The sequence below is a fragment of the Monodon monoceros genome, unplaced genomic scaffold (assembly GCF_005190385.1).
Source record: "Monodon monoceros isolate NGI ecotype Baffin Bay Population unplaced genomic scaffold, NGI_Narwhal_1 Super_Scaffold_5, whole genome shotgun sequence".
NCBI lineage: Eukaryota > Metazoa > Chordata > Mammalia > Artiodactyla > Monodontidae > Monodon > Monodon monoceros.
This window is the reverse complement of record NW_021703782.1, coordinates 71,682,912-71,707,392: the sequence shown is the minus strand read 5'-3', so window position 1 is coordinate 71,707,392 and position 24,481 is coordinate 71,682,912. Positions and strand designations below refer to the sequence as shown.

The 24,481-nt window shown below is 45.6% G+C and overlaps 1 protein-coding gene across 3 annotated transcripts in view; it reads right to left on the bottom strand.

Moving 5' to 3' along the window:
* Positions 1-9,687, bottom strand: part of LOC114884209 (phosphoserine aminotransferase) — a 31,379-nt gene extending 21,692 nt beyond the window's left edge. For 2 of the 3 annotated variants that reach the window (XR_003790808.1, XM_029203021.1), the window contains exons 1-5: positions 9,555-9,679; positions 5,366-5,426; positions 4,373-4,442; positions 1,580-1,785; positions 571-743 (exon numbers count right to left, since the gene is read on the bottom strand). Coding sequence is in view for 2 of the 3 variants with exons in the window: in XM_029203021.1 (XP_029058854.1) it covers positions 571-743; positions 1,580-1,785; positions 4,373-4,442; positions 5,366-5,426; positions 9,555-9,614 (570 nt within the window). In the remaining variant the exon portion in view is untranslated. Of the gene's footprint in view, positions 1-570; positions 744-1,579; positions 1,786-4,372; positions 4,443-5,365; positions 5,427-9,554 lie in introns of all 3 variants that reach the window. The other variant, XM_029203020.1, reaches the window with a different exon arrangement.
* Positions 9,688-24,481: the final 14,794 nt, after the last annotated feature.

Here is a 24,481-nt window from a genome sequence, read left to right as displayed (position 1 = left end):
GAAGAAGAAGTTCTGCAGATGGATGGTGCTGACGGCTGCACGACAGCGTGTGTGTACTTAATGCCACTGAGCTGTACGCTTAAAACTGGTTAAAATGGTAAAGTTATGGTAAGTATATTTTACCACAACTTTTTAAAAGGCAGGCTACTTCTTAGTTTGTTTTAAATTCCTTACAGCTATCATACCCCCCATGGCATGCACCTGGGGAGCTGCTCAGAAATCTACATGTCACGTCCATGCTCTAGGAGCTGAGCTGGGTACAAAGCAAGGTGGGGCTCCTTCAAAGCCCCCCAACCTTTCCTTGATGACAGCAAGTAACTCCCAAGATGCTGACAAAAGGATTTTCTAAGCGCCACTCTCAGAGGCAGATGAATTCCCCAAAGACTCAAGTGTGACCCCTGGGAGACGACGATCAACACAGGGCTGGGTGTGTCAGGACGTAAACATTCTGACAACCCACGCTGTCAGCCTTTCCCCATTCTGGTATATATGAAAATGTCCTCAGAGAAACCGAGAGGCTGGTTCCCCCCGACCCGCCCCCCGCTGGCGCAGGCCTCTTTTACACTCTACCTTGGAAACATCCACTGGCTTGGACAGGAAGTTTGAGGACATGTCGCAGACCAACACTGCTCCCTTCACATCAGGGATAAAGTCAAACTCCACTCCATGCACGGTCTCATTGGCGCAGTAATACACATAGGAGGCGTCCGGGCTGAGGTTCCAGGTGCTCGGATCTGGAATTTCTATCACAGGAGACAAGTTGGGGACTCCACACGTTTCCTCCCCTCTTTCCTTAGGGAGATAGGAGGCAACCAGGAATGACGCCCCTCCCCTAGCAGGGGAAGACAGATCCTAGAGCATTCACAAGTGAAAGCACCCTATCCATCTTACATTACAATCACCACCAACATCCTCAAGGGATGACCCATCCCACCCCTTTGACTGTTACTGGGGGCAAATAATCTTCAAGAATGGCGTGGGAGTATTTGGGTTTTTTCCTTGTTGCCCAGGATCCATCCATCCTATGTCCACTGACAGCTTCCTGTGTGCGTCAGCCTCCGAGACTCTCAGCCCATGCAGTTCCAGTAGAACCGGTTCCACCCACAGCCCCGAAGGTACAATGCAACTCAGGCAAGGCCGCTTGACTGATACAGAATGGGACACAGGAGACATGAGACTGTTACTGGGAATGCATGAGCGAAGGCATTGAAACGTGAGACAATATAAGGTCAGGAGCAGCTGCAGCCATCTTCTAAAAAGGAGGGGGCAGCTTTCCTGACTGTGGAGGAGACACGGAAAGACACCAGAACCGGGAGACACTGTAGGCGGCCCTTGATCAAGCCATACCTAAAGCCAAACCAGCCCCAGGGCTTTGCAGCTAAGTCAGCAGCCTAGGCATACTCTTTCTGCAGCAGCCCGTTAGTAATCTTAACAGGAACAGACAGCCAATCTAAATGGTATCAGACTAACTACAGACAAGGGGATGAAAGAATGGCCCAGGGCAGGGGTGACCTGCTAGCTGAGGAGGGACCACCTGCCAGCCAGCATTTCACTGTCCAGCTCAGCTCCCAGCACTTACTTGTGTAACTCCCAAGTTTGGGGTGGACAATATTCACAGTCCCAAACTTCTTGGCTTCTTCCGCGGCCTTAGCTGACCAGGATCCCGTCACCACATAGTCGGCACACCTTCCTGCTTTCAGGCCAATCAGGTTTAAGGGGACAGCACTGAACTGGCCACACCCACCTCCTTGTACAAAAATCACCTTGTAGTTGTCTGGAATGGCTCTGGGCAGAAGCAGAGGTGACAGTAAACAGGGTCAAGAATTGAGAATGAGTGATGCCCTTCCAGCACTTTACCCTGAGGTGGGTACACTACAAGAACGATGGTCAAGCCCCATCTCTGCCTTCCCCAACCCAGTCATTTATCTACTCAATTCCTTGCACAGATATTTACTGGGCCCTGTGGTGGAAGCCTATGGTTACTTTTTGGACAGAGCTACTAACACCCTGCTGTTCCTTTAGGGAAGCATCGGCTGCCACTCTCGGTCCACCTGGTTCAAGGGTGGCCAATCCCAGCTCCAGGGGATGAGCACGTGACCCAAGCTGGCCAGTGTGGTTTGGTTCTGAGACCTGGATCCAAACTTCTAGAAAAGAGGAGCTGTTTCTATTGAGGGAAATAAAGAACTTGTAGGAGCTAAACCTGCAACCACTGGTGGCCATCTGGTGAAGCCAACATATAAAAAAGCAGAGCCAGGAGATGGAGAAAAAGACCTTCCTGACATCATGTGAGCTCCTAAATCACTCCTGCACTTTTCTGTTATATGAGATAATACATTCCTTTTTTTTTTTTTTTTTTTTTTTGCGTAAGCCAAGAGCTGGGCTTCTGTCACTTGCAACCAAAAGTCCTAAAAGTATATATGTGCTGGTCCATGCTATGAACCAGGTGGACACTGGAGAAGGATCTTTGATAATCCTTTAGAACTAAGCATGTATCACCTACTCAATATATATCAAGATTAACAGCAAAAATATTTGATTGCAACATGGAAAATTAAAATGGTGATTGGCATGGTTACAGGCAGTAGGGTAAGACCAGCTCAGGCCAGGGAAACTGGACCCAAGCCTTTGAGCAATGTCAGAGCTTGGGAACAGGTTACACAGAAGGCAGACGGCCAAGGGACAGAGCTCCAGCACAGAGGTGTAAGGAAAGCACCGAAGGGCAGGGCAATGTGAGAGGGTCTTGGTCTCGCCAACACGAGGGATGGCGTGCATATATCTGGTTTTGAACCGTGCCTGCCTATATCCAGGGCTCAGGAGGCTAGCAAAGCACGCAGACAGGTCTTAGGAGACTCTAACCATGTCAGCAGCTGGGAGGATGGCAGCCCAAGGCAGCGTTCCTGGTTTATGTTATTCAGATGCAGGGCAGTGAACAAGGCCAAGAACTGGATGGAAAGACACCAGACAGAGGTCTAGGTACAGGGGTACAAAGAAATCGGCTCATAAATTGAACCGGAAGTTCAAGCTGGAAAGGCTCACAAGCGTGTGGGTCAAATGCCATATCTCTTGGGCCAGCATTCCAAGTACCCACCCCATGAAGGATGCGATTGTTCTGTGAACATGACAGGGAGCCAGCAGGCAGCCCTGACACGCTAAGCCAAGCCGGTGATTACCCGCTCCAAACACGGACATTAGCACGGGGTTCGAGGGCTCCTCACAAAAATGTCACCAAGCCCGCCCCATCGGAAGCATGTTATCAATGCAATTTAAAGGGAAAGTTATTAAATAATTAGTATAATTCCAATGTTGTTAATGAAATAATGCAAGGATGGACCCTAAAACGTTAACAGTGATTACCCCTGACTGGTGGGGTTATGGATAATTATGGTTGATTTTGTGAGTTTGCTTTTTCCCTAAACTTTCCACCATGAACATGCACTAGTTTTGTGAGCAGAAAAAAAAAAAACACAATGTTTTGTTTTCAAGATGACCGTATTCATATTTTTATGTGAATATATTTATATAATATATAAAACCTCTCCTTTAAGCAGCAATCTATTTAAGAACACAGTTTCCTCTGGGTAAGAAGAGCAGTGCAGATAACTAGGAAAGTTCATTTGAGAAGCAGTCCCCAGAGTTCAGAACCCTTAAAATTGCCCAAAGAGCCTGTTAAAAATGAAGTTTGTAGAAAGGCTCTGATTCAACAGGTCTGGATGGGGCCCAGCACTTGAATTTTTTAATACTTCCCCCACGAGTTGATTCTGACAGGTTGTATGAAGCAATACTTTAAGAGCCAGTGAACTAAGTTATAGTTAATTATGCTGACAAAGATGACCACTTCTTGGGCTTCCCTGGTGGCGCAGTGGTTGAGAGTCCGCCTGCCGATTCAGGGGACGCGGGTTCGTGCCCCGGTCCGCGAGGATCCCACATGCCGTGGAGCGGCTGGGCCCATGAGCCATGGCCGCTGAGCCTGCGCGTCCGGAGCCTGTGCTTCGCAACGGGAGAGGCCACAACAGTGAGAGGCCGGCGTACGGCAATACGGCAAAAAAAAAAAAAAGATGACCACTTCTTTGTCGTTTAAATCCCTTTTAAGCCCGTTTAACTTCCACAGTGCTAAAAAAAATCTTTCCCAGATAAAATGATTTCAAATCTTTGGAAAATCCACATAAAATAAAAATACAAACGCAGGATGAGGAACAAATAAAAAGCATTATATACTGATCTAGTGAATTTGGGAGAATCTTAACAAGATTATTTGTAAGAATGGAATATTCTGAACACACAGCAGAGTCTAGAAAATAATGCAACAGACACCCACGTATATGGATTACCAAACAAGAGTAACACAATTTTGTCTTTAAAATTTTAAACTTACAATAATTCCCGCATAAGGTTCTCTGTGTTGTTAATAATCTTAGAGAAATCTGATGACCTGTGGCTCATTTCTGTGGAAAGAAAAACAAGAAAAAAATTCCAGTTCAAAACCAAAGCAACAAAAGTTAACTGTAGCTGTAACTACAAAATTTGCAAATCAAATAACAAAGGGAAATGTCAGTTATTTTCCATTCAAATTGTGGGCCACACTTACTTTAAGGGAAAATCCAAATTGATTTTCAAACTGCAAACATTTTAACCTTATTGTCACAGCACAATGATTTTTCAAAAGAGGTAATATTCACTGAGTGAGCCATGTACTAATTTATCCTTTGGTCTCTGATCACTCACATCTTTCTCACAAACAGGAATTGTATGCAAATGCTGCCCTTAGGACATCAGCACAAAATTCCATACTGTGCTCTCACTTCACAGAAATCTAGGTGCATGTGCCAGACCCACAGGAACAAAATTTAATAGCAATGAGCACACAGTTAAACCTACAGTCTCTTAATAGTCTGTAGCCTTTGGAAATATCAAAAAAGAAAAAGAAAATTAAATTTTAAAAAAAGTAAATTTTAGAACTCAAAGAAACTTCAGGAAATTATTAACAGGCAAGATCTTCAAAAAAAGGCTTGTGTACTTTTCAACATTAATGAGTTCATGTTTAAGAACAGCAAAAACTGTAAAATGAATGTGAAGCAATTTTACAAATGTTTGGGCACTGTTAATGTACAGGATCTTTTGATCTCAGATCCTATGCAGAGCAAAAACCAATGATGCGACAGTAAGCTGAGACATATAAACCCCTCACCAGCATTTATGTTGCTTTCAAAATTGCTTCAATCAAACACGCTATGGAAGTTATTAAAATTTAAAAATATATCTACAAAGGCCTACAGGAAGACCCAGTAGAAATTCTAGGCTTGATGATGCATTTTAATTGGTTCCCTTTGAATCCTGGACATTCACAGAATGCAAAAGTAAATCTTACCAAGAACACTAATCCCAACTCCTTTGTAATCTAATAATTCTTTTTGTATCTCTGACAATACCTAGGAAAAAAATAAAAGAAAATTTAAGATGATTTCAATATGCTGTGCACAACTCTGGACATACAAACTGCAGTGGGGGAGGGACAGGGGAGAGGATCCACCCACCAGGCCTGTGAAGAAGCTTATGTCCCTGCCCACAGCCAATCCCCTTCCTCCCCCTATCCCCACAGAGCCCCGATGACGCAACTTACACTCAAGTTGAGAGTGAAATTATGCAACGTGACTGATGCTAAGACAGTTTTTCCAAAGGTATGAATTTATTTAGAGATAAAAACTCACTTGGACTTAAAAAAAGATCAAGTATAGAAGTTCTCTGATAACAATTCTTTAACTGTCAACTTCAGACCTTTGGGAAAAGTCTAATTCCCTAGAAAAATGTCCCTTCCACAATTGCATTTGCACTCTGACAGCAAAGGCACAAAAAGCATAAAGTTCTGGGGGACAACAAAAAAATCAATTAGGCCCAAGTTAAACTGATAACTCAATTTCCATCTTTTTGGTCTGCTGGGATGGGTGGGGTGGGCAGGAATTAGGAAGCACCTGCTGTGAATTAAGGTTCGTCAGGGGTACTGATGTACTGCACTCTCCCCTTGACAACAGCCCTGAAGGTGATATTCTCATCCCCAGTTTGCAGGTGAAGAATCTCAGCTGTGGCTCCAGAGGTACTTAGCTGTATGCCCCAGTCCAGCCCCTTGACCCATCTTGTAAGATCACTGCAATCCCATAACCACAGTCTGCCTTACAAGGACAACTGGACAGGTGGGACCCATCTTATGGCCAATCTTCCAGTGCCAGGAAACGGGTGGGGGGCAAGGCTCATTCCCTACCCCCACCCCCAAACACATAGCTCACTTTCTAGGGAGGTGCCTCATTGTTTTTTTCCCAGAGGCAATTAAATGTAAATTACTACACACCGAAAGAAAAACACCTATTTCATATATGTATCTACATAAATTTGTGTATATATACATATATGTATATATATACATATATATATGTATATATATATATATACACACACACTTCAGTAAGAAGAATAGAAAGCCCTTATCAGAGATGCATGCTGCATTGTTTACGAGTGAAATGACACGATATCTGTGATTGGCTTTAAAATTATCCAGGGGCAGAAGGGGAGAAAGAGAGTATGGGGCAGGGAGCGCTGAAACAAGATTGGCAAAATGTCCTTAGTTGTTAAATTTTGGATGGGTGCATGAATTTAGTTATATTATTCCCTCTCTACCTTTGTGTATGAGCAATCTGCCATAAAGTAAAAAGAGAGAAAGAAATGCTCTAAAAATGTACACAAAATAGGTGAGATAAACCCTCTGTAGAAGCATCCTGCCATCAAAGGAGGTTCCCTTAAAAGATACAGGCTAAAGACCTCATAAAATATAATCTAGGGCTTCCCTGGTGGCGCAGTGGTTAAGAATCAGCCTGTCAATGCAGGGGACACGGGTTCGAGCCCTGGTCTGGGAAGATGCCGTGGAGCAACTAAGCCCGTGCGCCACAACTACTGAGCCTGCGCTCTAGAGCCTGCGAGCCACACGTACAGAGCCTGCATGCCACAACTACTGAAGACCGCGCACCTGGAGCCTGTGCTCCGCAACAAGAGAAGCCACTGTAATGAGAAGTCCACACACCACAACGAAGAGCAGCCCCTGCTCACTGAAACTAGAGAAAAGCCTGCGTGCAGCAACGAAGACCCAATGCAGTGAAAAATTAAAATTAAAAAAAAACCCATAATCTAAACTGGATTGCAACTTGTCTGAAAAAACACCATTTTAAAAATAAAGAATGAGACAAAAAAAAGAGGTTCAAGAATTTGTCATCGGGGCTTCCCTGGTGGCACAGTGGTTAAGAATCTGCCTGCCAATGCAGTGTACATGGGTTTGAGCCCTGGTTCGGGAAGATCCCACATGCCGCGGAGCAACTAAGCCTGTGAGCCACAACTACTGAAGCCCACGTGCCACAACTACTGAAGCGCACGTGCCTAGATCCCGTGCTCCGCAACAAGAGAAGCCACCGCAATGAGAAGCCTGCGCACCACAAGGAAGAGTAGCCCCCGCTCGCAGCAACTAGAGAATGCCCGCGCGCAGCAACGAAGATGCAACGCAGCCAAAAATAAACAAATAAAATTAAAAAAAAAAAAAAGAATTTGTCATCGTTTTTGTTGGACACATTAGCAATGGCTGATCAAACAAACTTTTAGCAAATCCTTGTCTTTAGTAAATACAAACATCTGTCTCTGATAGAATCATCCTTGAACTTCTGTTCAGACTGTATTTCTCTCATAGATAGTATTCCTTGAAAAGACATCTATAAAAGTTTATAACCAAAATCATTACAAAAAGTTTTAAAATCTTCTACCCAAAAAGCATACCCCTCTAATCCAGTGGAGTTTATTTTTCTCAAACTGCAGAATACAACCACTTTTGTGGATCATAACTAATTTTTTAATGAACTAGAATAGACCAGAGCAGAATAAAATACAAAATTGTGCATGCTGTAGTCATTAGGCTAAATATTTCATAAGCCTTTTGTTTTAATTATGTGCAGGTACTTGCTCATTTTGTGAAATATATTTTTCATTGTGGTTACAGTCAAAAAAAGTTTGCAAAGCTTCTCTAATCCTTATACTTCAATTAAATCAAGAAGACACATAAATAGCAACATCTGCCCCCCCTCCCAGCTTGAAGAGCACCCAGGAGGGCATAAATCCTCCCAGGAAAATAAATAATAAATAATTGTACTACTGATAACAACTGCCTTTATAATAAATGCAGAATAAATTACACAGGAAACAAATGCGCAGAAGACTCCAAAACACAGAGAGGGGAAAAAACGGTGAGGGTAGAGGAAACGTTTGCACAGCTCTGGCAGGGAATCTCACCTAAAACAGACCGCAATAACTAAGAAAAAACTAAGCCCTGTACTCTCAGCTCCTACTAGAGCTGCCCCCAGAAAAGCAAAATGTCCTTTCCCTTCTACAATTGTAAGATTCTCTGCTCTTATCACAACACAGAGAAGTCTCTGTCCCAGGGAGATTCTACTCAGTTCAACAGCAGATAATTGTAAAACACTTGGCTATGCACCATGTTGCTACAACATATCATCAGAGTCATCCTGGTTAGAAAAATAAAAATATAACAGCAGCGGCAGGGGTCAGTGCGTCCAAGGCGCAGTAGAGACTTGGCCCCCTTCACAGCTTGGGCGGTGGGAGGGGAGAATGGATGTGGAGGGAGTGGGTTTTGGAGGTTAGGGGAGGATCCGGAACCCGGCTGGGGGCTGGGAAGGCAGGGAGTAAGTTCCACTTGCACTTGAAAGGTCTGGTAATGGCCCAGGGGAGAATTTAGTCATTCATTTGCTCCAGAACAAAGTGAACCGAACTGGGCTAGCAGCCCGAGGCCTACCAGAATTTGAATATTAGAATGCCTTTAGGGGACACGCCAGTTGAGGAAAAAAAAAAAATGTACGCGTGAAACAGAGGGGAGAAAAAAGGCTTTAGGGACGGGTGGGGTATCTGAGAGACAAAGAGGAAAAGCCTGGGCTGGACCGAAGGCTTTTAAATTTACATTTCTGAAAAGCAATGTTTCCAAGTGCTGGCTAAAGGCAACACTGCTTCCGAGGGGTCGTGCACGGGCCTCCAGCTTGCAGTTCCCTCCAGTGAACGCAATCCTCATTCACCATTCATTCACAGTGTCCATTCACGCATCCACTCAACACTGCCTGGTTCGCAGCACTGCGGGGAGAGGCGAACGCAGAGTTGGGAGCTTTTTCTTTTCCGCCGCGCCCCCGGCCCGGCCGGATTGAAGGCACAGCGCCGAAGTTTGCAGGTGCGCAGCGCAGCGAGCCAGCACTCCCAGGCGGGCAGGGTTCTGCATGCGGCGCACCCGTAGCCGGCGCCAGCGACAGCTGCACAAGCAAGCCTCGCCGAGTTCCTCCCCCAATGTATCCTTCTAGAGGCCCACCCACGATAGATCCTAAACTGGGAGTGCACGCCAGTGCAGAGCGTTCGGGGAACTCCGGGCAGGAAGTGGGGATCCGGGAGCCCCGTGCAGGGATGCACAGCCACCCACGCGCCTGCTCCCGCCCGGACCGCACTGCCGGCGCGCGCTAGAGGGGACTTACCGAGCGCGGCAGTTTGGCGGGCCCGGGCCCGAAGTTGACCACCTGCATCAGGGGGTCCATGGTGCAGAAGCGGGAACTGGGAGTCGACTGGAAAGGACCGATCGCGTGGGCAGCGCAAGCCTGCAGCCGGCGCCGACTCTGTGCTCTCTTCCAGCGCCGAGCCGGCTTCCCCATTGGCCCGCGCTGTCGCTGGCCCTGCGCTGATTGGTTCGTGCAACGGGGCTCGCATCCCCATTGGTCGTGCTCCCCCGTCGAGATCGAGAGCAGTTGCTCCTCCTCGCGTTTACTGTTTCAACCCCTTTTTTGATCAATGCAAGGCGCGCGGGAGATTGCACCATCCAGGCGGCTCGGCTGCGCGCCCGCCGGAGAACCTTGGGCGGCGAGAGGAGGCTACCCCTGCCAACTTGCGTTGGTACTTCTGCACGCTTGATGAGGCGCTTTCCAGTCCTGCAACGCGGACCCTAGCCCCTCTCTCTGGGCTGCACTGGGAGATGGCGGAGTAAATCACCCCTCACCCCCATCCAACCACATCTTCACCAGACCCTAGACTGGGCTCTGCTGCATTTGTTTGAACCATAGGTCATTAATTCACCAAACTTTGCTAAGCACCCCCATGGGCGCTAAATACTCCAGGGGGGAGGAAGGGCCGCCAAGGATGGAATTGCAGGGTGAACTATGGGCCGGGGGTGGGTGGGTGGGGGATGAGGTTCTCTGCAAAACACCAAGGGGCCAAGGGTTAAAGCAGGATTAAGGGATGGAGGTGGCCAAGGACACTGAGAGAAGCCTTGGCCTGGGAAGCCTGGATGCTTCCCAGGCAAGTCCTTTTAAGCTGCTGATTCTCCATTTCCCCTCGGGAAAAGAGCGAGCTGGAACCTGGCAATACCTCTCAGGTTGTGTAGGCGCTGACAAGCTGTGAGTTTAGAAACGTGAGCAGATATTAACAAGAACGCGATACCCCTGAGGAGCCTCAGCCCAAGCCAGGGGAGAGGCCCAGAGCCAGGCCGGGCGCGGAGCCAGCGCGGCTCAAACTTTTCCACAGAAGTGTTCTTCTCAGAAGAACTCCAGTGGAGATCCACATGGGGTTCTGAAACAGGGAGGTCCCCTTCCTGCAAGAAAAAAGTTCCTTTGAAGTCTGGAATTTCATCTTATTTTTGAAATGTGAATTTTGCCTTTTACTCCTTAATTTAACCCAGTTTCTTATAAAAATATTTTCCCAAATCTTTGAGCAAAAGTGATGTGCCAGGAATACACACAGTGCCTGCCCTGGGGCTTTCCATCACACCAGCCAGCGTCAACCACCTCAGTGAAAAGATCTGTAAACTGACAGGGCTAGGACTTTTGTTTGCTTTTTTGTGGTATGTGGGAGGGATGGGGCTGGGATAGGAGGTACTGCTTTAGGTTTGGGAGGTGAAGGGCAAAGTTTCTAGAAAAAGCTGAAATGAACAAGGTCACCGCCTTCCTCAGCACCTTCATTTAGAAAACTGCAAAACTGAGTAGAGGGTATGAATGTCAGTCCATAAACTCAGGTGTGCAAGAATTGTCGCATATCCATTATTGTATATGACTTAGTGTAGACCCCCTAGCAGCTAATCTACCAGGGGAGTGGGGGAGTTAGCCTTCCTCCTTCCTGGAGTCCTTAATCCCAGGGATTTACACAGTCCTGTGGTATGGAATAGGGAGGGAAGCACTCATCCATTTGGTCCTCCTTCCCCAGAAAATGTAGCTGAGTTTTCTCCACTGTTGAAGTCTATATGCTGCTTCAGTAAATTAGCTCTCTACCACTTTTATGATCCACTGAGGAACACAGGAAATTTGGGTGGGGTCAGGGTGGCTATCATCCCATCTGCCAAGACATGCCATGCAGTCATTCCTCTGAGGGCCTTGCAGTTTCCTAGATGATATTACAGGGAAGTAAGGCACACAGACCCTCTGCCCAGGGACATGCTGACCTCTGTCTCTCTCTCTCTTCCAACTGAAGGAAATCTCTTTTGCATTCTAAGAAGAATCCATCTCTTTGTATGTTTCTTCCTCACATTCTGTCCACAGACACCTTAAGCCGGGGCCACTTAGGGATAGAAAGACAGTGGTTAAGATTGTGGTGAACTGAAACACACATGCCCATTTGTGGCAGAGCTGCACCAGCCCACCATACATTTATGCCTTCCCTTCCATGGAATAGACTCTGTCAGGATCCACATTTCACAGCTCCCCTTGCATCAAGGCAGGTCATGTGACTGGAACCCACCAATGGAATGAAACAGAGGATGTCACTTTCAGACCAAGGTGGTTGAGAATAGTGTGCTTCTCCACTGCCTTTTTCCCATTCCACAGGCTGAAATCAAAGAATCCAAGGCCCTTGGGGACGGTGGAGACACAGAAAGGAAGGAGCCCCAGTCTCTGAGTTACCTGCTCCAGGCTCGTTGTACCTGAGTGAGAAATCAACTTCTCCTGGGTTATGCCACTGAAATCTGAAGGGCTATGTTATCCTAACTAATACGCCATTCTAAATGCAACAGGTGCAGCTCAGATCCAGCTGGTTGTTGCCAGGTGAGGCAACCAAGGTTGCTCAAGCTATCTTCCCATATTTAAATAGAAACCAGAAACCCAGATTTTTATGTGAAATTTCACAACTTTTAAATATCTACAGGTTTCAGACAACACTGTACAGATCAATATTGTGAGAGGTCAGACCTAGCTTCCCTGCAGGCCTGATTCAGCCTGCTGACCACCAGCTCTCCTTCTAAGGACTGCTTTATAGTATTCTGCCATGTATTTCCCCTTATTCAACACAGAACACCCTCCTCGCCCTGCCTGAATAAGGGAACAGGAAAAGGGAAGACACTGCGGAAAATATAATCTTAAAATATTATCCTGTCACCCTTGCCTATTTTGCAGTGCAGGTGTATAAAGATAGCTCAGGGAACCCCTGCATTTCACGTGGGCCCCTCCTCTCCTAGTAGATTCTCCTGAAATGCAATATTTTGTAAATATCAGTCTTCACAGGGATTATTTATTGAGCCCTTACTATGTGTGAAAGGTTGACTTCGCTGCCATTTCCAGTCAGATTGGTGTCCTGTTTAGAGGGGAGTAGGAAGAGAAGAGAAGGCAACTCTGAGGAAGGAAGAAACCTATTTGAAATGAGGTGAGGTTATTTCTGCTGCCCTTTTGGTAGCTGGAGATGAAGATCCTTTTTCCTTAACATTATTTCCAGAGAAAATGGGGAATGGGGTGAGGGAGTCATCACAGTTTATGTAGCAAAAGAAATTAAAAGTCACAATCCTACTACACTCTTCATTCTGACCCCAACTGATAGGAAAATATATCTATCCTACTCACTGTATTACCTCAGTTTATTTCCTCACCCTACTTTCTTATTGTGATAAAATATACATAACGTAATATATACCATTTAAACCATTTTTAAATGTACAGCTCAGTGGCATTCGTACATTCACAGGGTTGTGCAACCATCATCACCATCCATCTCCAGAACTTTTTCACCTTCCCAAACTGAAACTCTGTCTGTACCCATTAAACAATGTCCCCATTCCCCCTCTCCCAGCCCCTGCAAACCACCATTCAACTTTCTGTCTCTGAATTTGACTGCTCTAAGTGAGACGGAACAGGACCCTATGGGGCCTTCCTGGGGACAGACCCCTGTGTCCCCTGCCTCTTGTTTGTAGAAAAGCTTCAGGCACCTAGGCCTTCCCCGAGTTCCAAAGGGCAATTTTAATATCAGAGAAGTGAGAAAATGCAGAAACAAAAGAAAGCAGTCAAGCAAGACAAAATAGTTTATCCATAAAACAAAGTCAAGGACCTTTAGCCCCTCCTCAAGGGCTGTAGATAATATCCTGAGTCATATCCTTGAATTGTTTTGCAGGTGCTAAAGCCCCCACCAGGTGGGAGAAGTTAACTGCATGCTGCCCACCAGCACATAGAGCCCAGACTGGCTGGAACCACAAGGTTGATGATTGACATTCCCGAAACATCACCCTGTTACCCCCCACCACCCCATCAGTCAAGCAAGCCGATTGCCTATAACCCTCAGCCCTAATGTTGCCTTTAAAAACCCTTCCCTGAAAGCCATCTGGGAGTTCAGGTCTTTTGAACATTAGCTGCCTATTCTCCTTGCTTGACACTTTGCAATTAATGCTATACTTTCCTTCACCACAGATGGGTGTCAGTAAACTAGTTTTGCTGAGTGTCAGGTGATTGAACCCAAATTTGGTTTGGTGATAAAAGTATCTCCTATAAGTGGAACATACAGAATTTGTCTTTTGTGACCAGCTTATATCACTTAGCACAATGCCTTCAAGGCTCACACATTTTGCTTTTTTTTTTTTGCGATACGCAGGCCTCTCACTGTTGTGGCCTCTCCCGTTGCGGAGCACAGGCTCCGGACGCGCAGGATTAGTGGCCATGGCTCACGGGCCTAGCCGCTCCGCGGCATGTGGGATCTTCCCGGACCGTGGCACAAACCCATGTCCCCTGCATCGGCAGGCGGACTCTCAACCACTGTGCCACCAGGGAAGCCCACACCTTTTGCTTTTTTAAAAAAAATTTATTTAATAGACTATTTTTTAGAGCAGTTTTAGGTTTGCAGCAAAATTGAGAGGAAGGTACAGAGATTTCCCTCTACCTCCCACCTCTCCCTACACACACATAACCTCCCCCATAATCAATATCCCCTACTGGAGTGGTACATTTGTTACAACCGATGAACCTACATTGACACATCATTATCACCCGAAGTCCACAGCTTGCATTAGGGCTCACTCTTGGTGTTGCACATTCTGTAGGTTTGGACAAGTGTATAATGTATCCCTCATTATAGTATCATACAGAGTAGTTTCACTGCCTAAAAATCCTCTGTGCTCTGCCTTTTCATCCCTCAATTTCCCCTTTTTGCTTCATTTCTAAATAATCAGTATAGAGAGCATTCCACCACAAGATTCACACAAGTAAAATCTCTAAGGGGATCATTTTAAGAGAAGTGATGTCTATGGACCAGTGGGCAACATTACACAGGGAGCTGAATACTGCTTATATCTCCTGACATCCTAAAAAGATTCTGATATAGAAAAAGCATCAAGATTTTTTTAACCTGAAAATGTATTTATTTCACTACTTTTTTTTTTTTTTTAAAGAAAGGAACAAAACTCCTGGCACCATCTCTCTAGCTGTAGACACACTATTCGTCACACCCAGCATGCTGGCCCTGGTCATACACATATGCATTTTTTCGATCAGCATTACTCACCTGGGCTATCTCATTCATTCCAGGGTCCCACGTGGATGCATGAAAATGGACCACAGAACACTTGTTTAATCACCTGTCCAAAGTCTATGTGTGCCTACAATAGAAACCATCATCTCAGGGTTTTGTTTTGTTTTTTTTTTAATAAATTTATCTATCTATCTATCTACCTGTCTATCTTTGGCTGCATTGGGTCTTCCTTGCTGTGCGTGCACTTTCTCTAGTTGTGGCGAGCTGGGGCTACTCTTCGTTGTGGTGCACGGGCTTCTCATTGCGGTGGCTTCTTTTGCTGTGGAGCACAGTCTCTAGGTGTGTGGGCTTCAGTAGTTGTGGCACACAGGCTCAGTAGTTGTGGCGCACGGGTTTAGTTGCTCCGCGGCATGTGGGGTCTTCCCAGCCCAGGGATCGAACCCGTGTCCCCTGCATTGGCAGGAGGATTCTTAACCACTGCGTCACCAGGGAAGCCCCATCATCTCAGTTTTAAAATGACTTTTGTAGTGTTAATAATCTGGTGGTAGTTTTGTTCTTTCCTTTTCTTTCTGGGGGCTGATCAAATACTAAGACAAAGGAAGGAGACAGAGCAAAGCCAGGGATATTGGGGGGGTGGAGCCAGTGCAGGACTTGGATCTTCCTGCTTCTCCCCTTTTTCTCATACTCCAAACTCCGAAGGACCACACACACTGCCTCAGAAATAAACAGTGATTGTGATTTAATTTATTTTTTGGCTTGTGTTTGGTACAGGAAGGCAGCAAAGATTAATACAAAAATAACAAGAATTCAAATTCAAAGCTGCCATGGGTGAGAGCCATTTCTGTAATCACAGAAATGAAATGGAAGGAGAGCAAGGCAGGCACTGTGGCCGGAGGGGAATGAATGGGAACAAGGGGAAGACTGGTTCAACGTTTCATGGTTTATGTATATGGCGAACAGACTTTTTAATGACATAGAAATATTCCAGTATGAAAAATTAAAATAAAAACAAAGCTGTTCCCCACCACTAGAACAATTAACCATCTCTATTCACACACAGCCAAACATAACAATGATTCCCATACTAAAAAAAAAAAAAAGCTCACCTCTTTGGAATCACAATACTCAAATGTAGACAAATTTATAGCTCCTAACAAAACATTAACAAATGCATTCAGACTCATTCATTCATTCAACAAATACTGCATTCTTACCATGTATTACATATAATGCAGGCACAGTCCCTGCCCTCCTGGGAGCTTCTGGTGTTTGATAAGTTTATATAGAATTCTATATTTTATCAGGGCCATCTGCCCAAAGAGGCCTGCCCTGGACACCCTAATGTGAAAGCCTTCCCCTCCATGCCTGGTGCTCCTGAGATCTCGTACCCTGCTAACATCTCTCTTCTTTCCATAGCACAAATCACCTCTAACATGCTACATAATTGGTTCATTTATTATGTGTATTGTCTGTGTGGTAGCACGTAAGCTCTGTGAGGGCACAGCTTTTTTCTGGTTGGTTTACTAATACACCTAGAACAGTGCCTAGCCCAGGTAAACTCACAATAAAGATTTGTTGAGCGAAAGACTGAATTTATAAATACTGGATCTACTGTGATACATTTCCTAAAGCAAAGAAAGGTGTGTCCCAAAGTTGAAGTCTTCACCTTTAGAGACAGAAAACCGCTTGCCATAATTAATGAACTACTCCCACCCCATTCTGCAAGGGTTCAGAGGAGGTTTTATCTTTTCTCATTGTCTTATTCAGTCTCTTAGCAAGTCTGTTCTACCTCCAAGCTTTTCTCCAGTCCATCTACTTCTCTCTAACACCTGCCTAGTCCAGGCTCCCATGGGCTCTTCTAGATTCCTAGACCTGGTTTCCTTGCATTCACTTTGCCCCCCTTAGAATCCATTCTCCAAACAGCAGCAAGTCACCTTTTAAAAACATGCATGGGGCTTCCCTGGTGGCGCAGTGGTTGAGAGTCCACCTGCCAATGCAGGGGACACGGGTTCGTGCCCCGGTCCGGGAAGATCCCACATGACGCGGAGCGGCTGGGCCCGTGAGCCATGCCCGCTGAGCCTGCACGTCTGGAGCCTGTGCTCCGCAATGGGAGAGGCCACAACAGTGAGAGGCCCGTGTACCGCAAAAAAAAAAAAAAAAATTAAAAATAAATAAATAAAAATAAATAAAAACATTCATGGAGTATGTCATGTAACTGCCCTGCTAAAGTCCTGTAACAGCTTGCCATTACATTTAGAACCGCACTCCTAATGGGTCCACAAAACCCCCCTGACCTGGTCCTTGGTCACCTCTCGGCTCAGCCCTTGACTTGCTCAATCTCCAAACTGCTCCTTCAGTCCCAGGACCCTCTCAGGCTCCTTCCCTCCCCAGCATTCTCTCCCTCTAACCTCCCCAAGGCTGGCTCTGCCCATCTCTGTCCATTTTAGGCTCCATCTTGGCAAGTCTTGCCTGACCTCCTTATCGAAAGTACCCCCAGCCCCACCTCCAGTCCCTCATCATTTTATTTCCTGGGCCATTTCTCTCATAACTTGCCAGTCTCTGAAATACTCATGTACTTATTCATTGTCTACCCTAGAATGTACTTACTTCCTCTGAGAGCTGAGACTTCGCCTGCCTTATGTACGGCTATACCCCAGCATGAGGTATGGTACTTCTAGAATGACTATAAAGGGCAGGAAGAAAGAAGAAATGACATTGCTGACAGTCTTTGTTGCTGGGAGAAAGAGATTATATTTATTATTTTTCTAGAACTTTCCATAGTGAATATTCAAAACTTAATCAACTTTTAAAAAGCTGGTAATTTTTAAATAGTGGGGTGAGGAGAGGCATAAGACCACCAAGAAGCCCTGGCGATCCTGGGATGCCACTTTGCAGCTTTTGAGAGCCTATGACTGCTGAGGCCCATCCTCCCACCAGGTGTTTCTGCTGAGGCTGAAAGGCTGGTCGCTGCATCAAGTACTAACACGTCGTCCTGCAGTTAGAATTCTAGGTCAGTGTTTTCACTGACGATGGAATCCCTTCTATCCAACTGACACTGGATCCAATCCCACTTCTCTGACTTTGCACAACTACCTAAAGTTTACGACGGGTCTTGGCGAGTTGCAGGCTGTTGAAGGGATGTGTTTTATGGGGGAAGAAGAGGTAGTTAGAGGAGCAGGGCTGGGGGGTGGGGGTGGGTAGTGTACAACTGTTTCTCAAACTCACAGAGCTGGAAGGAATCTTGGAATGTGATCTAGAATCATCTATTCACACATTCTGAGAACCAGTCTCTCCCAGCGTTGTCCTGGAGTGGTGGGCAGGAAAATTACATTCCCCTATAAGTCAGCACAAAGCCATTCCCAGAGGATTGCCCAGAGATTGGGGTGGAGGCTTGCAGAAGTGGGGAATGGGATGAAATTATCACCATTTTATATTAAGGCTGTCTACCTATATCAAAATATGAAGTATTTTCAGTGTGTCACACACTTTTTGGGTATCTGTTATCAAATTCAAATTGTAGAGTTCAGGAACTTAGTGCAACTTCTTCACTTTCTGATGAGGAAAATGGTCCAAGGGGTAAAGTGATGCTGTCGGGGTGGAAATGATGCTGTCTCTGTGACCTGCTTGTAATCTCTTCTCCCATTTCACAGAAGGAAAGGCTGAAACCCAGCTCACAGACCTGTCTAGGGTCACCAAGAATCTGGTGAATCAGACCAAGGAGAGGACACCAAACCATCGCCCTTCTATTCCAGAGAGTATGACCCTTCTACTTCCCCGCTTATTAAAATGATTTAAAGCTGTCAGGAAAGTCATTTAAATGCTCCCAGGAGAGAGCAAACTCAGAGAACTAGAACTGAACCTGAGCAACAGACAAGATCTAAAAAGTGAAGTGTGTGGGCAGAGGAGGCCGCCACACGGGCGCCCTGGAATGCGGCCACTCCCTCAGTAACAGGCTGCATCCTCTCAGGACAGCAGGCAAGGCTGCAGACAGCATTCCTGTTACTTTTAACCGGTGCTGCTTCCTAGTCTGCCAGCCCCAGAGTTGATCCATGATATCTCAAGCAGCCTTGGTTAAGCTTTTCCATTTTTCTCTGTAGATCTCTGGTCCCTTGTCACCCTAAGCTACTTCTCACCTCTTTTCATTCGTTTTTCTCCAAGTTAGCTGTTGCCATCTTGCTAGTCCTCAATCTTTCTGCAACTGCTCAGTGCCATGGGGACATTTTAAATCATCCTTAAGGGGATGGCTTGGAGGAGAAGCTTTCTGACCGGTTTCCAATATAATTTTTTTTGCAATATAAATTTTGAGACGCGTTTATACAGAAGGCCCAGCATTTGGGAGATTCTCTCTTCTTCCCTATTTTTTAAAAAAGTTTTTATTTATTTATCTATTGGCTGCTGTGTTGGGTCTTAGCTGCCCCGCAGCATGTGGGATCTTAGTTCCCCAACCAGGGATTGAAGCCGCATCCCCTGCACTGGAAGGCAGATTCTTTACCACTGGACCACCAGGGAAGTTCCTTCCCTATTTTTTGAACTTCACTTGTTTACACACTGTTTTGCTCCCTGGAGACACATATGGTACTTTGCCTTTGTTTTCCTAGATCTCCTTACATATGAAAAATGTGAATAGCATTTGTTGTTCTAAGGTTTTCTCCTTATTTTCAGTTTTCCTGAGACAAATGTAACATATGAGCGCTTTAAAATACTCAAGCATTCTAGAAATTCAGAGTGTAGACAGAGAATGTCCAAACTTCAACACAATTTTAGTTTAGGTATATATTTTGAATTGATAATATATTCATATGATTCAAAAGTTGAACATACAGGGGCTTCCCTGGTGGCACAGTGGTTGAGTCCGCCTGCCGATGCAGGGGACGTAGGTTCGTGCCCCGGTCCGGGAAGATCCCACATGCCGCGGAGCGGCTAGGCCCGTGAGCCATGGCCGCTGAGCCTGCGCGTCCGGAGCCTGTGCTCCGCAACGGGAGAGGCCGCAACAGTGAGAGGCCCACGTACCACAAAAAAAAAAAAAAAAAAAAAAAAGTTGAACATATAAAAGGTGTACAGGGAAAATGTCCTAGTCTTCTAACCCTCCAGGTCCCACCCCGTCTGCACTCGTAGCCACTTTTATCAGTTGCTTTAGTATCTTTCCAGAGTTTCTTTAGCAAATATAAACAAATACAAATATATACTTATTCCGTCCCTCTCTTTTACACAAAAGGTAGCACACTACACGCACTTCTTTGCATCTTGCTTTTTAAATTTTACAGCAGAGCAAAATTTGGTATAGAATGTAAAGTAACCAGAAATAAGCAGGCTTCCCTGATAGCGCAGTGGTTAAGAATCCGCCTGCCGATGCAGGGGACACGGGTTTGAGCCCTGGTCCGGGAAGATCCCACATGCCGCGGAGCAACTAAGCCCGTGCACCACAACTAGTGAGTCTTCACTCTAGAGCCCACGAGCCACAACTACTGAGCCCACGTGCCACAACTACTGAAGTCTGCATGCCTAGAGCCCGTGCTCCACAACAAGAGAAGCCACCGCAATGAGAAGCCCGCACACCGCAACGAAGAGTAGCCCCCACTTGCCGCAACCAGAGAAAGCTCACACGCAACAACGAAGACCCAACACAGCCAATAAATAAATAAATAAATTTATTAAAAAAAAAAAAAAAGAAACCAGTAATAAAAGGCCATATACACATGTGTGCATACACACACATGGACACACACACTTCTTTTTTGGTATAACTAAGCAGGACAAATTAATTGAGCCAGTAATTGTTCAGCCTGCTCTTCCTTATGGGCCTTAGGAGAAGGTCTGATGTTCCATTTCTGATGCAACACTTTTGGATGAGAAGATCCTGTTCGACAGATAACAGCAGAATATGGGGGCAGGTGAGCCCATCTACGAGCCAGAACTGCTCAGGTTCATGTTTTGCTTATTCAGAGACACTGAGACTCAACTTTTTTCGGGCCAACCAAAACTGGGGATGCCTCTCTGAGCAGCTCTACCCTTTGATTCTTTTTATCACCAGGAAAGAGAAATCACAGCACACGGAGAGACAGAAATTGGGAAATGGGCTGCTTCTTTATTCCCTGTAAATACAATGTCAGTACAATTACAGAACTCACCATCTGTCTGAGAGTGAAAGTTCTCAACAATCCAAACCATCCCCGGGTCCAGAGCTGGTGAAGTTCACTCCTTAGCATGTGGCCAGCCAGGGATTATGCTGAGAGGTTAAGTCACGCCTCTGAAAACATAATTGTTCTGAGAAATCCTCCCATTTTGTTATTTCTCCCAACACAATAACTAAAATTTCATGGTGTCAGCCAATCACAATCTTCCTTAACTTCTTTTGGATGTGTGTGCACACGCACACACACACATGCACACACACACACACACACACATATTTCAAAGGAACAACCAAGCCTATTTTTCCAGAGGGACTTAGCCCTTTCAAGAAACACCACATTATTCTCCTTCCTCACAACACAGACAAGCTATTTCCTGAAAGGAACACAAAAACTCTAGTGCATTTTGCTTAAGAACAATAGTCCCAGTTCTGTTAAAAACATCTTATATGTTTACGTTCAGACCTACACAGGGAATTTTCCCAAGAGTCTTCCATAATAGCAACTCAAACCACTCTTCAATCAGCAGAACTCAGCTTCTGGCTTCATATCTTTTCCATCTTTGGCCATTTCTACCCTGCAGCAAAACATCAGCCAGGGACAGCATCCGACCTTGGAACCAGAATATGTGGAGGACAGTTTGATATTCTTCTTTCTTTTGCATTCTTTATGCCCTACACTGTCAATGAATAGCTGGCTTTTCTTTACTAAGTCAATTTAACAGGGGAGATAGAGGGTATGCCATTTTTCTCTGTTTTACTTTCTCTAGCCAACTCAGGAAGAACAAAAGTTAAACCCTGTTAAAGAAGTGAGCAAGGGACTTCCCTGGTGGTCCAGTGGTAAAGAATTTGCCTTACCATGCAGGGGGCCCAGGTTCGATCCCTGGTCAGGGAACTAAGAGCCCGCATGCCACGGGGCAACTAAGCCCACGTGCCTCAACTAGAGCCTGCACACCCTGGAGCCTGCATGCCACAACTAGGGAAGAGAAAAAACCCATACACCACAACTAGAGAAAAGCCCACCCACCACAACAAAGAGCACGTGCACTGCAACAAAAGGCCCCGCATGCCTCAACGAGGATCCTGCGGGCTGCAACTAAGACCCAACAAAGCCAAAAATAAATTAAATAAATAAATAAACGGAGGCTGGTTCAAGATGGCGGAGTAGAAGGGCATGCTCTCACTCCCTCTTGCGAGAACACCGGAATTACAACTAACTGCCGAACAATCACGGAGAGGAAGACACTGGAACTCACCAAAAAAGATACCCCACATCCAAAGACAATGGAGAAACCACAGTGAGATGGTAGGAGGGGCTTAATCACAATCAAATCAAATCCCAAAGCTGCTGGGTGGGTGACTCACAAACTGGAGAACACTTAAACCACAAAAGTCCACCCACTGGAGTGAAGGTTCTGAGCCCCACGTCAGGCTTCCCAACCTGGGGGTCCAGCAACGGGAGGAGGAATTCCTAGAGAATCAGACTTTGAAGGCTAGCGGGATTTGATTGCAGGACTTCGACTGGGGGAAACAGAGACTCCACTCTCGGAGGACACACACAAAGTAGTGTGCGCGTCGGGACCCAGGGGAAGGAGCAGTGACCCCATAGAGACTGAACCAGACCTACCTGCTAGTGTTGGAGGGTCTCCTGCAGAGGCAGGAGGTGGCTCTGTCTCACCCTGAGGACAAGGACACTGGCAGCAGAAGTTCTGGGAAGTACTCCTTGGCCTGAGCCCTTCCAGAGTCCACCATTAGCCACACCAAAGAGCCCTGGTAGGCTCCAGTGTTGGGTCGCCTCAGGCCAAACAACCAACAGAGAGGGAACCCAGCCCCACGCATCAGCAAATAAGTGGATTACAGTTTTACTGAGCTCTGCCCAACACAGCAACACCACCCAGCTCTACCCACCACCAGTCCCTCCCATCAGGAAACTTGCACAAGACTCTTAGATAGCCTCATCCACCAGAAGGCAGACAGCAGAAGCAACAAGAACTACAATCCTGCAGCCTGTGGAACAAAAACCACATTCACAGAAAGACAGACAAGATGAAAAGGCAGAGGGCTATGTACCAGATGAAGGAACAAGATAAAACCCCAGAAAAACAACTAAATGAAGTGGAGATAGACAACCTTCCAGAAAAAGAATTCAGAATAATGATAGTGAAGATGATCCAGGACCTCGGAAAAAGATTGGAGGCAAAGATTGAGAAGATGCCAGAAAAGTTTAACAAAGCTCTAGAAGAATTAAAGAACAAACAAACAGAGATGAACAAAACAATAACTGAAATGAAAAATACACTAGAAGGAATCAATAGCAGAATAACTGAGGCAGAAAAACGGATAAGTGACCTGCAAGACAGAATGGTGGAATTCACTGCTGTGGAACAGAATAAAGAAAAAAGAATCAAAAGAAATGAAGACAGCCTAAGAGACCTCTGGGACAACATTAAATGCAACAACATTTGCATTATAGGGGTCCCAGAAGGAGAAGAGAGAGAGAAAGGACCCGAGAAAATATTTGAAGAGATTATAGTTGAAAACTTCCCTAACATGGGAAAGGAAATAGCCACCCAAGTCCAGGACGCACAGAGAATCCCATACAGGATAAACCAAAGGAGAAACACGAAGAGACACAGAATAATCAAACTGGCAAAAATTAAAGACAAAGAAAAATCATTGAAAGCAACAAGGGAAAAATGAAAAATAACATACAACGGAACCCCCATAAGGTTAACAGCTGATTTCCAGCAGAAACTTTACAAGCCAGAAGGGAGTGGCATGATATATTTAAAGTGATGAAAGGGAAGAACCTACTACCAAGATTACTCTACCCGGCAAGGATCTCATTCAGATTCGATGGAGAAATCAAAAGCTTTACAGACAAGCAAAAGCTAAGAGAATTCAGCACCACCAAACCAGCTCTACAACAAATGCTAAAGGAACTTCTCTAAGTGGGAAGCACAAAAGAAGAAAAGGGCCTACAAAAACAAACACAAAACAATTAAGAAAATGGTAATAGGAACATACATATCGATAACTACCTTAAACATGAATGGATTAAATGCTCCAACCAAAAGACACAGGCTTGCTGAATGGATACAAAAACAAGACCCATGGGTTTCCCTGGTGGCACAGTGGTTGAGAGTCCGCCTGCCGATGTAGGGGACGTGGGTTTGTGCTCCGGTCCGGGAAGATCCCACATGCTGCGGAGCGGCTAGGCCCATGAGCCATGGCCACTGAGCCTGCGCGTCCGGAGCCTGTGCTCCGCAATGGGAGAGGCCACAACAGTGAGAGGCCCGTGTACCACAAAAAAAAAAAGAAAGCTGGAGTAGCAATACTCATATCAGATAAAATAGACTTTAAAATAAAGAATGTTACAAGAGACAAGGAAGGACACTACATAATGATCAACGGATCAATCCAAGAAGAAGATATAACAATTATAAATATATATGCACCCAACATAGAAACACCTCAATACATAAGGCAACTGCTAAGAGCTATAAAAGAGGAAATCGACAGTAACACAATAATAGTGGGGGATTTTAACACCTCACTTACACCAATGGA